The sequence below is a fragment of the Protopterus annectens genome, chromosome 1.part1, assembly GCF_019279795.1.
Source record: "Protopterus annectens isolate FY-2018-M chromosome 1.part1, PAN1.0, whole genome shotgun sequence".
Taxonomy (NCBI): domain Eukaryota; kingdom Metazoa; phylum Chordata; order Ceratodontiformes; family Protopteridae; genus Protopterus; species Protopterus annectens.
This window is the reverse complement of record NC_056726.1, coordinates 711,056,892-711,074,738: the sequence shown is the minus strand read 5'-3', so window position 1 is coordinate 711,074,738 and position 17,847 is coordinate 711,056,892. Positions and strand designations below refer to the sequence as shown.

The 17,847-nt window shown below is 43.9% G+C and overlaps 1 protein-coding gene across 1 annotated transcript in view; it reads left to right on the top strand.

Annotated features, from left to right (window-relative positions):
• The first annotated feature begins 2,786 nt into the window (after positions 1 to 2,786).
• LOC122814937 (39S ribosomal protein S30, mitochondrial-like) overlaps positions 2,787 to 17,847 on the top strand; it is a 299,636-nt gene continuing 284,575 nt past the window's right edge. The window contains exon 1 of the mRNA XM_044087201.1: positions 2,787 to 2,999. Coding sequence (XP_043943136.1) covers positions 2,787 to 2,999 — 213 coding nt within the window. The remainder of the gene's footprint in view (positions 3,000 to 17,847) is intronic.

Sequence of the window (17,847 nt, the reverse complement as noted above, 5' to 3'; positions counted from 1 at the left end):
ATGAGGTAATATGCTGTGTTAAGTAGTATAACTATCTCCATTAATATGTCTATTATTATCATATGGATATGAATAGGTAGTCATATGAACTATGAATGTTTGCCAAACATATATTGGTCTTATGCATTGTCTATATGTATTTTTAATATTCTTGATTACTGATTTGACTGATGTTTGATTTGTTTTTTATACATATGATTAACTAGTTGATACTTGGCGCTAGGTGGCAGTTGCAATATTCACACACGCCTAAAAACTATCTGGGCATGGTTCCCAGCATTGGAAGATTTTATTCCTATGATGGATAGGTTTCCTTTTGTGAAGTACGAGGTATTTTGTAACGTACAGACAAAATTCATTTCTCAGTTAGGTAAACAAACATTATTGTCTGTATTATATATTTGTAAATACGGGTGCTAAAAGTGAATATAATTTCTTGTTATAAACCTGGACTGAATGTACTAGTATGCAATACAAGATTTTAACAATTATTGATCCTGATCTGTAGCATAAGGTACTATTGGATTTTGTTATTAAAGTCCATGGATAATGCGCAGAAAAGTTTTAATGATATATGTTTTATTAATCTATGTTAATAGATGATGAACCTTACGGTTTTTATGTAAGACATCTTCATATATTTGTGTTTTAACACAGACAGTTACTAAGAAGATCTATGTCTTTAAAAAACCTTGGACTTATTATCTTTTTAAATTATCTAATCATTGTTTTTTAATTGCTTAATTGAAAGTTTGTTTTTGTATAAGAGAGTGTCTTTTTCTGTTTAATTGTAACCTGATGAAGCGCACCTGAGTGTGCGTGAAAGCGCTCGTTCTACATTAAATCTTTTTATTTTTCATGGTGGTTCCTTGCAGCTTATTTATCTTCTAAGCTTGGGAATTTTATGTTCCACCATCACTTGGTTCTTCAGGTGATCTAGATTCCTCAAGAGTACAGTCTGGTGGCAAACTCCTTCAGCAGGTCCAGGACAAATCTTCATGAGTGAATGCTTCACAGGTGTTTCCGGACATTGTACATTAGTGGGATACTCCATAGATAGATTTTGTTGCCTCCCTTTTGAGCAGACAACTTCATCTGTTCTGTTCCATTGCGCCAAGTTCTCCAACTTGGAAAGAGGACAGCATTTCTTGGAAGGGGATGTTCCTGTATGCCTATCCCTCTCTTCCTCTTCTACCAAAGGTCCTGCATAAGATCATGTGGTAAGACTCACCCAAAGTCCTGCTGGTGACAACCTCCCCCTTCTCTCTCATCTGGCCCGGGGGTAGTCATCATAGTTACTTCGCAGGATGGATTTTTTTTTTTCACACAAGACGAGAGTTTTAGATACCAATTTTCTGAGCACATGCTTTGGTTTTGTAGGTGCCAGAAAACCCACTATTAGAAAATTATACTTGACTAAATGAGAGATTTTCTATGTTGTCTCAAGCATGAACTGGACCCTTTTTCTGTGTGGGGAGGGTTGCTATGGTATTCTCTTTGTATGAGTTGCTGTATTCTGGTTTGGCATTTTCATTTGCTAAAGTTCATTTGTTTGTCATTTATGCCTCTAAATCTCCCTTTGGCTTTTAGTTTTATAGTCAAGCAATTTTAAAGGTGTCCTTCATATTCAACATTCAAAAAAGCCACCACCTCCTCTCTGGAACCCTAATTTCACTCTTGAGAAATTGACTCATTCCGTTTTTTTAGTCTGCAGCAGCTTCTCTACAATATTGTACTTGGTAGACTATTACTGGTGGTTCTTACTTCTGCAAATGAGGTCTCTGAACTTCAGGTACATGGCATTTACCCCCCCCCCCTTTTTTTTTTTTTTTAAGTTTTTCACAGAGGGTGCCTCTTCATAACTAGTCCTTATTTTATGTCCAAGGTGGTTAATGATTTGTCCTTGAGTCAGTCCCTTCTCCACAGAATAGTAGTGAGAGATTCTGCGCAGCTTGGATTTGCATAGACAACTCTTGTATTACTTTGACAAGACCAAACATATCTGTAAATGTGAGCAGCTTTTTTGTTTCCTTTCAAGGTCTCTAAGCAAACCATCACCTCCTAGATTTCTAAAGTAGTTTCCTTTTGCTGTTATTTTCGTGGCAAACAGTTTCCCTCTTCTATTCGTGCTCATTCTGTTGGGGAAGTGGCCTTTTCCTCTTTCTTTTCAAGGGTTTAGATATTAGATCCACCTTGGAAGCTGTCACTTGGTCTTCTGTTCACGCCTTTACCAACCATTACACGTTGGAGGTCATTTCCAGGGTGGGTTTGGCCAGGGTCAGCCTTCATGAGTTTTGGAGGGTGCTTCTGTGCCATCTTCATGTGTACTTTCCAGTAGCTTTTGTACTCTCGGAAGAGTAAAGAATACTGCAAGAGTGATGAGGAAAGACTCACTACAGTTGTGTACAATCTCACTAACAGTAGATGTCCTACTATTCACTGTTGCAGTATTCTGTCCCTTTGTGCCACCTGTTTCTTCTTTTCTCCTGGCTTGAGCGGTCCTTCTTGCATCTGTCTCTCCTTCCCTTCTGGATGTATGTTTTTTTCTTTGGGGTTGCTCTGGTTTCTTCTGAGGCACTTCAGTTCTGAGGATTTAAGCATCTGTACACATCACGTGTATCTTATGCCTTGTGTGTAGGTCATACGTCTGATGTATGATGCCCGGGAGATGTAAAGGCTTTGTAATGCTGGTCGGACACACCGTTATCTTTGACAGGGTACCTCTTGAGTGAAGAATATTGTAACGGTGAGTGTTATGGTAAGATCTTGCGTAGCTTTGCTGTAATATGTTGAAAGATCATTTTGACAGTTATCCTGTAGTATTTATTCATACAGTAAATGTTTTCTTTGCAGATTTTAAACCACAGGTCAACTTTTACTGGATGCGTGGAGAACGAGTTGTTCCTCGTGGACACCGAAAGGGGAGTGTTGATCCAATTCGGTTCCAGATTGATGACCATCCACATAGCCAGATTAGAGTGCCCAAACAACTGCCTGAGGTATTCTTGGGTTTTTATTTTATGTTTAGCCATATTAGAGTGCCCAAACAACTGCCTGAGGTATTCCTGGGTTTTTATTTTGTTTAATTGCTATATTATCAGGAGGGGTGAAGGGGTTCGGCGTTGATTTATTAGTGCATGTGCGTTAGCTGTGACCACCTTGAAAAACAGTGCTTTATAGATAGGTGCAGAGCTCTTATTTGCAAGTCATATGTTATGGCAGTGATTCTTCTCTTCTCAACAAAGAGTTCTGATCTCAAGTTGTAGGATAAAGAGAACACCTGTGTTGAGATTCACAAAACATGTGTAGTGTTAGAATGCTGCCCATTAAAAGCATCACACCTTAACACACAAAATGATGGTACTTCAGTGTGATCAGCTAACTGCTCATTTCTTGCCCTGACTTTTAGTAGATGAAAAGTTGGTCTGTTTTGCCCAATCTGTCAAAAGAATCTTGGCAGTAATTCCACATAGTTGGGCATCACTTAACATGCATGCCCAGCACTTAACACCAGACTCTCAACTTTTTATACATTGAGAGTAAGTTTCAGTAGTTTCCTTGTCCTGTCAGAAGTTGTAAGTACTCGCCATATATATCCGGTGATCACATTCCTCTGTCTTGAAATGAAAATTCATTGTTTGTACATTATGATCACATCAGTTTGTCTTCTGTATGCTTGTATTAATGGAAGTGATTTTGGTGACCTAGACTTTTGTATGTGTTCATGCATTACTTGTGGGGATATTGGAAGTGATTTTCTAGTCACTGTTTTATCTGCTAAAGATAGTTAGGTGGGGTAAGGGAGTTGCTACTCCACCACTGTTATTGGTATTAAAGGATCAACAGAACAGTCTTTTAGAGTTTATGTCATCATATCTTTAGTGTTGTAACTTATCTTCCCTTTGGTTTCTTACTTTGACAGCCCCTTCACAGTCTTTCACTTGCTTACTGGCTTGATTCAACAACTGCAGCAGCAATTAACCTGTCTGTAGTTCATTGCCATACCAAATCCATCCTGAGTGATGAACATTCTGTTACTACCACATGTAGACCTTTCAGACAGTGTCCTGCCATTCATATGTTGGCCACCAGCTGTGGAGCCACAAACTATTAATCCTGTTTCCTTGGCCAGCCTAGCATAAATTGGTATCCTTAGGCAACAATAGCAACTGCCTTGTGTTTACTGGCAATCCGGTATTTTTGTCTAACATAGTCAGTTTGCAAGAGATGCATTCATATGCCCAAACTGGAGTCAGATTTCTTGGCTGTTGTCAGTGAAAGTAAACCTATATATGCTAAGGTAGTTCAGTTTTAAAAAAAAAAAAAAAAAAAAAAAAAAAGGCTTACCCAAGTCCTGCAGGGTGCATGATGGTGCAACTTATTGACACACAAGGCAAGCTTCATATTTGCATAAACCCAGTACATGTTCTTCGTATTTCACTGTTGCAGTCATCACACTTGTGTTGTCTGCCTGCATGTAGCCCTCAGTCACCCTGAATACCAGTGTCTTAGGATTTCTGCGTCAGATGCTGTCACTTCGTCCATGTCGTCAGGGCTATAAAACAGGCAGCCAACACCATTACATCAGTCTTTCTTGCTGAGGAGGGGCCCGAAGTAGTTCGTAAGTGCCGGTCGGCCGCTACCTGAAATTTTCGTTTGAGTTTGTAATCTTGAAGTCTTCTAAAGCTAAGTACCCCATTGGGGATCCTTTTTTCTTGCTGTAACGGTTGTCAGAAAAAGTTAACAATTGTCTTGCCTGTGGAAAGCAAATACCTCAGAGATTTTCATTCTTACTGCGTCACCTGTTTAGGCCCAGACCACAATGTCCCTCACTGTCGGTTTTGTGACTTGTTTAAAGCCTGAACCATTCTTTGTCGGGCTATTTTTGCCGTTAAATTCTTTAGCTGTTCTCTGTATTATGAAATGGCTTCCATAAGCCATCTGACTACCGATATTCCGAAAAAATGTAAAGATAAAGACAGAGATCGCATGGGTCCAGAACTGCTGAAGACACCGTTAAGCTAGTCGACAGTTCGCTGGTACTCAGTGATGCTCCTTTGCAGCCCCTCATGCCCATTTCTACAGATTCGCAGGCCTCTGCTGAGACCCATTCCAAGTCCGGTATGCCACGAGATGCTTCGACTATGGAACCTGCGAATGTGTCTACCTTGGATGGGTCCAGAACTGCTGTGCAGGCACTGGCTTCTGAGGGTGTAGTCAGACCTACAGATGTTCGAATTAAACAGACTACTTCATTTTTAGCTAACACTACCGAGTTTGAGGCCCAGAGTACGCACTATGCCTAGAAAACAGACGACCAAAGCGCATGCTCAAGCTCCCATGCCACAAAAACAAATGCTTAGAATGGCTGAAAACCTTATTACCATAATTAGGAGAAGCCAGCCTTCCCCTGCTAAGAGACGAAGAATTGAGTTTCATTCTGATTCTAGAGACCAGGAGTCTAATGACTCTGACCCTTCTGATATCAGGAGGTCCCCTTATCAACCTATGAGGTTTCAGACGCAGAGGAAATCCACTCCCTCTGCCTCCCCTCCAGAGGAGTTTTCTTTTGGTGAAATCTTCCATACTTTTAAGAGATCATTTCCGCTGGGAATGCCAGGACTACCCTCAGTCGAAAAAGAGACTCCGAGAATTCTTAGAGTTGCCTCAGCAGAGACCTCTAGCTGTACCCCCTGTCCAGGATGTTGTAGATGATTTTATGGGATCCAGTCTCACTCCAGATATTTACCCCCGGCCCCCAAGAAGCCTCACAGGTACGGTTGCAGAGTACCGGATTCCCACATATTTTTCCAAGAATCCTACTGCAGACCAGAGACCATTTCCCAGGGACCTAGAGGTATTAAGGCTACTACAGCCAAAAATCCTACCCCTGCAGACAGGGATTCCAGGCTTTAGACAGATTGGGTAAGAAGGTATATACCTCTGCAACTGTTACCATCAGGGCATTGAATTGCCAGTTTCACATGTTGAAGTACCAGCAGCATATTATGGAACTAATTAAACAAAAGTGGTGTTACTCCCAGATTGTGCAGAAAATAAAGATTTACAAGAGCTAATGCATTCTGCAAACCAAGTTAGTAAGCATACTTTGCAGTGTGGCTTTGCCCTGGGAGCCTCTTGCAGGGCTGCAGTCACTGGTTCTGTACTGAGAAGGCATGCTTGGCTGAAGGAAAAAAACTTGCCAGATCACATCAAATCCAAATTACTAGACGCTCCTTTTAAATGAGGACTGTTTATTTGGCACCAAAGCAGAAGAGGTTCTTAAAAAGATGGAAGAAAAAGCTTAAATCTATGCAAACTGTTAAAAAAAAATTCTTACAAGTGCAGACACCTAGATTCAGTAGGCATTGGCCTTTTTAAAAACTGGTCCTTTCCAGCCACATCCAGGCTTTCTCAGACCAAACATGGGAAACGGGCCACCCAGACTACAGTCTCAGGGTATGCAAAGATCTAAACCATGGAGTGCCCCCACCTCAAAAACGGGTAGTGGTAAGCCGCCCCCTTATGGAAAAAGTTCACATGGACTTTTCAATTATCCTTCCCAGCCCTTCCCAATTACTTGTGCCCCTAGGAAGAAAACTTGCCCTTCATGTAAAAAATGAGTCCTAAAAATAGTATTCTAGGGGTACAGATTCTACTTCCGTACACTGCCAACTCCAAGCAAGTTTCCAGACCTTCCTCCAAACCAGTGGGCAGAGACTCAAAAGCAAATGTTCGTGTTTCACTGTTGCAGTCCTAACCAATGGGTTATCTGGCTCCCGGTAGCCCTCGATCGGCCAGAATACCTAAGGTAAGTAAATATGACAACGGCTGATGTCCTTCATGGATGCATCTGCAGTCATAACAACTGGGTTGTCCTGTCGTCAGGCAGCCCTTCAGTCGGCCGGATTCCAAAGTCCGGGTCCGGCTTCGGCTGATGTCGCACTCCACCCGACGTCATCTCTGTTGGTCTTCGGGTATAAAAGCATCAGCCGACGCCATTTTCCTCAGTCTTTCTTGCCGCGTGGCGCCCGAAGCAGAAGCTGTTCGCAAGTGCCGGTCGGTCGGATCCAGAGATTACTTCTACCGAATACTACTTCGAAGACTTCTAAAGCTAAGTACCCCGTTGGGGACTCTTTCTTGCCTCAGCCGATGTCAGAAAAAGTTAACAATTGTTTAACCTGTGGGAAACAAATACCTCATAAAGATTTCCACGACGTAGCAGCCTGTTCGGCCTGTGCTTCTTTCAACCGACGAACGCTTAGTCGTCGGTCGGAGTTTGCAGAACAGTTTTTCGGTTCTGATTTTGCGTACATTATGCCGTCGGATCCTCCGACTACCCAATCTACCAAAAAACGCAAAGATAAAGACCGACACTCGCGGTCCGCGGTTTCGGCCGAAACCATGGTTAAGCAAACCGCGAGTGTCTCGGTTTCGGCCGAAACCGAGAAAACTGATCTAAGTACAGCTGAACCTATTCCTACAACTGAGGCCCCTGCTACAACTCTTGAATCGACCTCAGAAATTTTACCCACTACGGTGGTTGACTTATCAGACACCATCCCCTTGGATGTCTCTACCCCAGCACGTGGTGCTGCTAGGCCTCCAGCAGCCATGTCCATTAAGGCCTTCGCCAGGGCTAAAGCAGCCAAGACTACTAAAACAGTGCCTGTTAAACCCCCCACATCCAGGCCCTCTTCTAGTTCCCAAATGCTTACTTTGGCAGAAGATTTAATTTCTTTAATCAGAGGATCTCAATCTCACCCAGATAGGGCCTCTCAGCCCCAGAGAAGAGACCTAGGGCAGAGCCCCCTGAGCCAGTGTCCTCAGATGAATCTGCTGATGAATCAGACATAACTGACCAGCCAGAGGCTCCCTTCTCCAATTTTGAAGATTCTGATGCTGAAGAATCCATTCCAGCTGCTTCCCCACCAGAAGAATTCTCCTTTGGGGAAACCTTGCATGCCATGCGAGAACAGTTCCAATGGCAGCAACAGGATTTTTCAGACTCCAGAAAAGACTTAGGACCTTTCTGCACCTCCCACAGCACAGGCCCTTAGCTATACCTCCTGTTCTCTCTCTGGTGGATGATGCTTTCAATGATGTTTGCTCCGCTCCAGATTCTTTACCCCAGCCCCTGCCAAACCAGACAGATTTTACAGGGTGCCAGATACTCATCACCACCTTTACAAGGCCCCACTTGCAGACCCAGAAACTATATCCCAGGGTCCCAAGGCAGTAGCAGCGACCATAGCTAAAACCCTACTCCTTCTGAAAGGGAAGCAAGGTCATTAGACAGATGGGGTAAAAGGTCTACACTTCAGCTACTCTCTCAGCTAGAGCTTTAAACTGTCAGTTTCACATGATACAATACCAAGAGTTTATGCTTGATCAGTTAACTAAAAACTAACCACTGATGAATCTCTTGATAAGAAATATGTATTAGAGATGGTAAATAACATACAACAGGTTAGCAACCATTCCTTAAAATGTGGCTATGATGCACTGGAGGCTTCATTTAGATCAGCCATGACAGGCACAGTGATAAGAAGGCATGCATGGCTAAAGGAACAAGCTTTACCGGATCATGTTAAAGCTAAGCTGCTAGATGCTCCTATGGACAAGACAAGTTTGTTTGGTACACCTGCCCATCAGGTTATGAAGAAAATGGAAGAAAAGGCAAAATCTGTTCAAACTGTTAAAGATTTCTTGCAGGTTCAACCCCCAAGGTTTAGCAGGAACTGGCCTGCCAAGAATCGGTCCTTTCCTGACCCCACAAAATTTCAAAGGGGCAGGAATAGTCGTTCCAGAGGCAGAAACCAATCCAGAGGAGGTGCCTACAGAGGACGACAGTGGCAAGGTAACAACAGAGGCACAGACACAGCCACTGCCACTACATCAGCACAACCACAGTGACTTAACCTAAATCCGCCTACCAGGGAACAAATAGCAGCTCCTCTAGGCGGAAAGTTAACCTTATTTTCAAGGAACTGGCACTGCATAACAAAAGACAAGTGGATTTTACAAACCATAGATCAAGGTTACCGGTTTCACTTCCACACTTTACCAGTCAAAAGAGGAATGCCAAATCTACCTCCAAATCAAAAAACAGAGGCTCTACGCCAGATAATGGAGTTAGCAAACATGAGAGCTGTGGAAAGAGTGCAGTGCCAACAGCAGAGCAAGGAAAGGGGTTCTATTCCAGACTATTCCTAGTTCCAAGAAAGGAAAAAAGTTGGAGACCAATTCTCGACCTGTCCACCTTAAATACATACATCATTGTCCCAAAATTCAAAATGCTGACCCTACAGCAGCTTCTTCCCATGTTGGGCAAGGAGTCTTGGCTGGTAACTCTAGATCTCAAGGAGGCATACCTGCACGTCCCCATTCGACCAATCTGCAGAAGATACCTCAGATTTCTTGCAGGATCAGAGCACTATCAATTCTCAGCATTGCCCTTTGGCTTATCTACTGCGCCCAGAGTATTCACAAAATGCCTGGCATCAGTAATCGCCATTGCAGACTACAGGAATTCAAATTTACCCATACCTGGGCGACTGCCTGCTACAAGGGGACAACAAAAGCAAGCTGACAACAGATTTACAAAGGGTCATTTACTTGCTACAAGCACTGGGATACACAGTCAATTTACAAAAGTCAAGGCTGATACCATCCCAAACAAGGACATTCTTGGGGAATTGGACACAGTAAAACAAATGGCATTCCTGACTACAGAAAAACAAAAGAACTTCCTCTTTACTTCTTGGCACTAACAAAACTGAACAAGTTAACAGCAAGAAAAGTACTGCAGGCCTTGGGCTTCATGGCATCATGCATAATCTTGGTTCCATTTGCCAGACTACATATGAGAAAACTACAGTGGTACCTAAAGAATTTATGGTCCCAACACAGACACAGTCTAGAAACAGAAATCCCACTAATTCCATGCTTAAAACAGGAGTTCCTATGGTGGGCTCAGGCATGCCAGTCAAACCCAGGCCTACCCTTTCGCAGATGTCAAGCAAGCCAGACCATCACAACAGGCGCTTCAGACCTAGGATGGGGGCCCACATGCTGGACAAATGCGTGCAAGGATTGTGGACACAGGATCAACTTCACCTGCACATCAACCTAAAAGAAATGCTGGCAGTAAAACTGGCAATCCAAAAGTTCAAACCATTTCTCAAGGAGGGCCAGTTGATAAGGACAGACAACACCACAGTCATGTGGTACATCAACAAACAGGGAGGCACTCATTCATACCCCTATGCAGAATGACCTTGGAGCTGTGGACCCTGGCACTCAGCTACAACATCCAGTTACAGGCAATATTTGTACGGGAAAGACAATACTCTAGCAGACATATTAAGCAGAACCACTTCGGATGCCCACAAATGGAAGCTGCACCCGGACATCTTCAAGACCATCTCAAAGAAATGGGGAATGCCACAGATAGACCTATTCGCATCACCTCTCAATCACCAGCTCAAAAAATTCTGCACAAGGACATTCCACCCACTAGCATGGAAAGTGGATTCGCTCTCCTTCAACTGGAAAGGCCTAACAGCATATGCATTCCCACCTCTTCCTTTGATACACAAGGTACTACTGAAAATCAAGGAAGAACGTCCAAGGATAATCCTGATAGCTCCGAACTGGCCAAGACAACACTGGTACCCACTACTGAGGAGCATGTCTCGGAACAATGATGTTAACTCAGAACAACTACAGCATCATACATCCAAACCTAAAAACGTTGCAACTAACTGCATGGAACATCACATAGCAGCAGCTAATCCAGAACTTTCCCAAAGAGTAAAAGACATTATTCTTGAAGCACGCAGACCTTCAACAAGAAGGAACTATGCTGGAAAATGGAAAAGGTTTGTCATTTGGAGTACAGAAAGAGGAAAAGATGTGTCAAACATAGATATGCCTAACATTCTGGAGTATCTGGCCGAACTTCTTCATTCAGGCCTGTCCTACTCCTCCATCAAGATACATGCATCAGCTATTTCAGCAGAATACAGCTTTGATCCACCTGTTTTTCGCACCCTTTGCTCAGGCAGTTCCTCAGAGGAATCAAGAATGTAAAACCTCCAAGGAAACCACCATTACCAGCTTGGGATTTGAACTTTGTGCTAGAAAAATTGACACTATCACCCTTTGAACCAGCAGCAACAGCAGACCTACAACACCTGTCATGGAAAACTGCTTTCCTACTGGCAATTACTTCAGCAAGGAGGGTTTCAGAACTACAGGCCTTAATGGCAGTGCAACCCTTTCTAATCTTCCACCAAGATAGAGTGTCCATGAGGACTAATCCTACATTTATGCCCAAGGTGGTATCCAGAGTGTCTTTAAACCAGGCAATCCACCTACCTACCTTCTTTCCCAACCCACAAAACAGAGGGGAAAGAATACTGCATACCTTGGATGTACATAGACAGCTACGCTACTACTGGGACAGAACAAAAAATAGCAGAAAGACTGACCAACTTTTTGTAGCCTATGCAACAGGAAGGGAAGGAAAAGCTATTTCCAAACAGACAATCTCCAAATGGATAGGAAATTGCATACGATTCTGTTACTCCTTCCATGGAAAACCAATTCCACAGAACATAAGACCTCATTCTACAAGGGCAACAGCCACTACCACAGCCTTCTTACGAGGAGTGGCAACCAAAGACATTGAGGCGGCTACTTGGACCTCCGTGCATACATTTGCCAAGCATTATAATTTGCCTCTATATTCCAGATCCCGAGCAGGGTTTGCCACTGCTGTACTGCAAGGGATCCTAAACACACCATAATCTACTTTTATCCTCCTCCCTAGTTGGCTATGGTATTCTACCCAGTTGTTATGACTGCAGATGCATCCATGAAGGACATAGTACAGTTTTGTACCTACCATAAATGTAGATGTCCGAACTGGATAGCATCTGCAGTCAGGATTACCCTCCCTCCTTCCCCTCTGTGGTACTCCTAGGGTGTTTACCCTCCTAATAGCTAGCTGTTGTGGAGTCTTTATGGTGTATTTGTTTGTATATATGTACATACATGCTTATTGTTGTGTTTACCTCTATCTATTTGGAAACATTGGCATCTATCCAAATTTTAGCCTGCAAGAGGGCTTCTGACATCTGGGGCAAGAAACACTGAGGAAAATGGCGTCGGCTGATGCTTTTATACCCGAAGACCAACAGAGATGACGGGTGGAGTGCGACATCAGCCGAAGCCGGACCCGGACTTTGGAATCCGGCCGACTGAAGGGCTGCCTGACGACAGGACAACCCAGTTGTTATGACTGCAGATGCTATCCAGTTCGGACATCTACATTTATGGTAGGTACAAAACTGTACTTTGTCTGTTGTAAATGACATCAGAATGTCCAATACCAAAGGAGGCAGCCGACGTCACTTCCTCAGTCTTCCTTGCCGCGGAGCCCGAAGCAGAAGCAATTTTGCACGAGTGCCGGTCGGCCGTTTACTTGTTTGGTTTCCGACTACAAAGTTGAAGTCCACTACAGCGAAGTACCTCGTTGGGGATCTTCTTTTCTTGCCTTAACGAATGTCAGAAAAAGTTAATAATTGTCTTGCCTGTGGAAAGCAGGATGTTCTTCATCTCACATTGCTGCAGTCATAACCTGTGGGTAGTCCGCTGTCCTCGGTCGGCCCGAATACCAAAGTGTTAGGCTGGCGTCGGTCATGGTCGCTCAGATCTGACGTCAGTACGCCGTGGTACTAAAGCGCATGACCGACGTCATATCCTCAGTCTTTCTTGCCGCATGGTCCGAAGCAGAAGCAGCGTTTGCAAGTGCCGTTCAGCGTCCTGAAATTTTCGTATTCTGAGTTTCAGACCGAAAACCGAGTTGGGCTAAGTACCCCGTTGGGGAATATTTTTGTCTTTTCTTGCCTCAGTTATTTCCGGATGTCAGAAAAAGTGAATAATTGTATTTCTTGTGGGAAACAGATACCTCATAGGGATTACCACTCTCTCTGTATTCCTTGCTTGGGGCCTGAGCACGACGTAGTCGGGTGTCGCTTTTGTGCTAGGTTTAATAAGCGCACCATTAAACGTAGGTTAGATTGCGCTAGGCTTGTCTTGAGCGGTGTAATTACAATATGCCGTCGGATCCTCCGCCCGCTACCGCTAAGAAGCGCAAGGAAAAATCGTTAAAGTCCAAGCAGGATGAGTCGTCCATTCCGGACGCCGGTTCTTTAGAAACTACGGTGGAATCTGTGGATCCAGCCGAGGTTTCGGCTGAGTCTCAGGGGGGGCCTTTAATATTGCAAGATGTGGTCTCTCAGGAGTCTGGTCAGGCTGAGGGGGCCTCTCAGGTTACTGTACTCCCTTCTTTACATAAGTTGGTTAGGCCTTCCCCTTCTGTCTCTAAGGTACCTTCCAAGGTCAGGCCTGGTTTGTCTTCCTCTGGTGTCAGTCCTAGTTCTGCAGGTTCTGTACCTAAAAAACACATGCTTAAAATGGCAGAAGATTTGATTAGCTTAATCAGGGGTTCTATGCCCCCTCCAGATAAGAGGCCTAGGGTGGAGCCAGAGGTGGAAAGTTTGGAACATGCTTCAGATTACTCAGAGTCTTCGGCTGAAGACATTCAGGATTTTCCTCCTTATTCTGATTCAGACGCAGAGGATTCTAGTCCTTCTGCTTCTCCTCCAGAGGATTTTTCTTTTTCAGAAACCCTGCATTCTATGAGGGAGCATTTTAAATGGGAAGGTCAGGATTTTTCTGATTCCTGAAAGAGGCTTAGGGAATTTTTGTTTTTACCACAACATAGGCCCTTGGCTATACCTCCTGTTTTGGATGTTGTTCAGGATGTTTTCTCTGAGGCTTCCCTTAATCCAGACTCTTTGCCTCCTGCACCGGTTAAACCAGATAGGTATTACAGAGAACCAGAGGCTCATAAGTATTTGTTTAAGAGCCCTAGGGCTGACCCAGAAACTATTAGCCAGGGACCTAAGGGTGTCAGGGCTTCTGTTGTAAAGAATCGCGTTCCTATGGATAAAGATTCTAGAGCTTTGGATAGGTGGGGTAAAAAAGTGTATACCTCTTCCACTCTAGCAATGAGGGCTTTGAATTGCCAGTTTCATATGCTGAAGTACCAGAATTTTCTCCTTACTCAGTTAAAATCTAAGGTAGATGCTTTGGCAGAGGGCATAGAGTGTAAGGAATTACAGGATTTGGTGCACGCCTCTGATCAGGTGGGTAAGCATTCTTTGCAGTGTGGTTTCGATGCTTTACAGGCTTCTTCCAGGGTGGCTGCCACTGGATCAGTTATTCGTAGGCACGCCTGGCTTAAGGACCAGAGCTTGTCAGAGCATGTTAAAGCTCGAATTTTGGATGCTCCCCTTCAGTCTGAAGTTTTGTTTGGTACTCCTGTGGAATCGGTCTTGAAGAAAATGGAAGACAAAGCTAAGTCTATGCAGACTGTTAAGGATTTTTTGCAGGTGCAGCCCCCTAAGTTTAGCAGAAATTGGCCTACTAAGGGATGGGCTTACCCTTCTTCTGATTTACAGTCTAGGGGCAGATCTAGACGTGGTAGGGGCAGAGCTCAGGGTTCTTTCAGGCCTAGGACGTGGAGTTCCCCTGCACAATCTCCAAGTGAGGGCAGGGGCCAGTCCTTTCGTAAGCAGACCCAATGACCTGCATCTTCAGCTGCCAGATCCTTCCTGTCTGGCAGCTCCTCTAGGAGGAAAGTTGGCACTTTTCAGACAAAATTGGTTTTTAGTCACCCAGGACAAATGGGTGTTGGACATTATAGACCGAGGCTACAAGTTTTATTTCCACACATTGCCTCCTTTCAAAGGCATGCCAGACGTTCCTCCTCAGCAAAGGGCGGAGGCTCACAAACAGATTTCTTTACTTCTTCAAATGGGAGCTATACAGCAGGTCCCTCTGTCAGAAGTGGGCCTAGGATTTTATTCTCGCCTGTTTCTTGTACCAAAGAAAGGAAACACTTGGAGGCCAATTTTGGATTTGTCTATCCTCAACACATACCTGGACATTCCAAAATTCAAAATGTTGACTTTGCAACAACTTCTGCCTCTGTTAGGCAAAGATCACTGGATGGTAACTCTGGATCTCAAAGAGGCTTATCTTCATATTCCTATCAGGCCCAGTTGCAGGAGGTTCTTGCGTTTTCGGGCTGGGACTTTACATTATCAGTTCTCTGCATTGCCCTTTGGCTTATCTACTGCGCCCAGGGTGTTCACAAAGGTTCTGGCTCCGGTGATAGCCTTCTTAAGGTTAAGAGGAATACAAATTTATCCTTATTTGGACGATTGCCTGATTCTTGCTCAAGACAAAGACAAGCTACTTCACCATCTACGGTATGTTATGGCAGTGTTAAGGTGCCTAGGGTATTCTGTGAACGAAACAAAGTCCAGTCTAGTACCTCTCAGGAGATGTGCTTTCTGGGTGTGAGACTGAATACAGCCTCTCAGATGGCATTTTTGACCCCGGACAAGCAAAGAAATCTTACACTTTACTTCCAACAATTGTCTCTACGGTCCAGGCTGACTGCAAGGACAGTCCTTCAAGCCTTGGGGTTCATGGCATCTTGTATTCTGGTGCTTCCCAATGCCAAACTGCATATGAGGAAGCTACAATGGTATCTCAAAAGTGTATGGACTCAACACTGCCACGATTTGGACACTGTCATTCAGATAATACCTTGCATTCAAAAGGAATTTTTGTGGTGGGCTCAGGAATGTCACCTAAACAAGGGACTCTCTGGGACCCGACCAGAGGCGAGTCAGATCTTAATGACAGATGCCTCAGACAAGGCTTGGGGAGCACACCTCAATGGAAAATGGGTTCAAGACATGTGGCCTGCCAGACTTCAACATTTGCATATCAACTTGAAGGAGATGTTAGCGGTCCAATTTGCATTGATGGCTTTCAAGGATCTACTTCACCCAGGACGAGTGTTGATTCAAACAGACAACACAACTGTCATGTGGTACATCAACAAGCAAGGGGGAACCCATTCGTACCCTCTTTGCAGGCAAGCTATGATTTTGTGGGAGACTGCTCTCAGTTTGCACCTCACTCTTCAGGCAAGGTTTCTGCCAGGAGCACAGAACTCCTTAGCGGATGTTTTGAGCAGACAGATGGTGGATCCCCACAGTGGAAGTTGGATCCTCATGTATTTCGACAGTTGACAGTGATTTGGGGGACTCCAGACATAGATCTGTTCGCTTCTCCACTAAATTTCCAGTTGCCAAAGTTTTGCACCAAGATGTTTCATCCAAAAGCTTGGAAAGTGGATGCTCTATCATTCAGTTGGAACAATCTTCACGTCTATGCCTTTCCTCCTCTGCCTCTCCTTCCCAAGGTGCTCTTGAAGGTCAGACAGGACAAGCCCTCCATGATCCTTATAGCTCCAGATTGGCCACTGCAGCACTGGTACCCTCTACTGAGGAGTTTAGTACGGGAGCCTCCTTGGCCTTTGCCAGCAATTCCACACCTTTTGTCCCAGGCAGGCAATCATTTCCTCAATGTCAGGATACAGTCCCTGCATCTGACGGCCTGGCATATTCTGTTCTAAAACCTGGAGGGTCGCAGCTTCCTCAACAAGTTTTGAATGTCATTTTGGAGGCCAGAAGGCCTAGTACAAGGAAAGTTTATGCTGATAAATGGAGGAGATTTTTTATTTGGAGCAAAGCAAAGAGCTTTGATGTTTCAGGGCCTAATTTGAGTGTTTCACTTCAGTATCTTACAGAATTATTAGACAAGGGTTTGTCTTTCTCCTCTGTAAAAGTTCATGCTGCAGCCATTTTTGCTCATTATGACTGTGACCCACCATTATTCTCTCATCCTTTGTTTAAGCAATTTCTTAGAGGGCAAAGAACATAAGACCCAGCAGAGCTCCTACTCCTTCATGGGATCTCAATTTTGTGTTGGAAAAACTCACTTTACCTCCTTTTGAACCTGCAGCTACATCTGAGTTGAAGTTTTTGTCTTGGAAGACTGCTTTTTTGTTGGCCATTACGTCTGCTAGAAGGGTATCTGAATTACAGGCTCTAATGGCAGTTGAAACCTTCCTGATTTTTCATAAGGATAGGGTATCCTCATTACTAACCCTACTTTTATGCCTAAAGTGGTTTCAAATGTGGCCTTGAACCAATCTATTCATTTGCCTACATTTTATGCTGATCCCCAAAATAAAGGGGAGAAAATTTTGCACTCTTTGGATATTCACAGGCAGTTGCGTTATTATTTGAGCAGAACTAAAGGGTTCAGTCTCAACAGTTGTTTGTTTCTTTTGCTTTGGGTTCTCAGGGGAAACCTGTTTCGAAACAAACTATTTCTAAGTGGATTGGACATTGTATTGCCTTTTGCTATTCTCATCATGGTAAAGAAATTCTGGCTGGAATCGGACCTCATTCCACTAGGGCTACTGCCACCTCTACTGCTTTTTTAAGGGGTGTAGCTACTAAAGATATTTTGGAGGCAGCTGCTTGGAGTTCAGTGCACACTTTTTCTAAACATTATCATCTCCCTCTTTATTCCAAATCTAGGGCTGGGTTTGCCACTGCAGTTTTACAGGGCATGTTAGCAGCTCCCAATGCTTTATGATTTTGCCAACCTCCCTTTTCCTTTGCTTTGGGATTCTACCCACAGGTTATGACTGCAGCAATGTGAGATGAAGAACATAGTACAGTTTTGTACCTACCATAAATGTAGATGTTCGAAGATCCACATTGCTGCAGTCTAATTTACCCTCCCTCCTTCCCCTCTGTAGTTTGGAGTGGTTGTGTGGTTTGGGTTGTAGATATTGTTTGTGCATGGGTGTTTGGAGGTTTTCTGTTTTTGGTTATGGCCTTT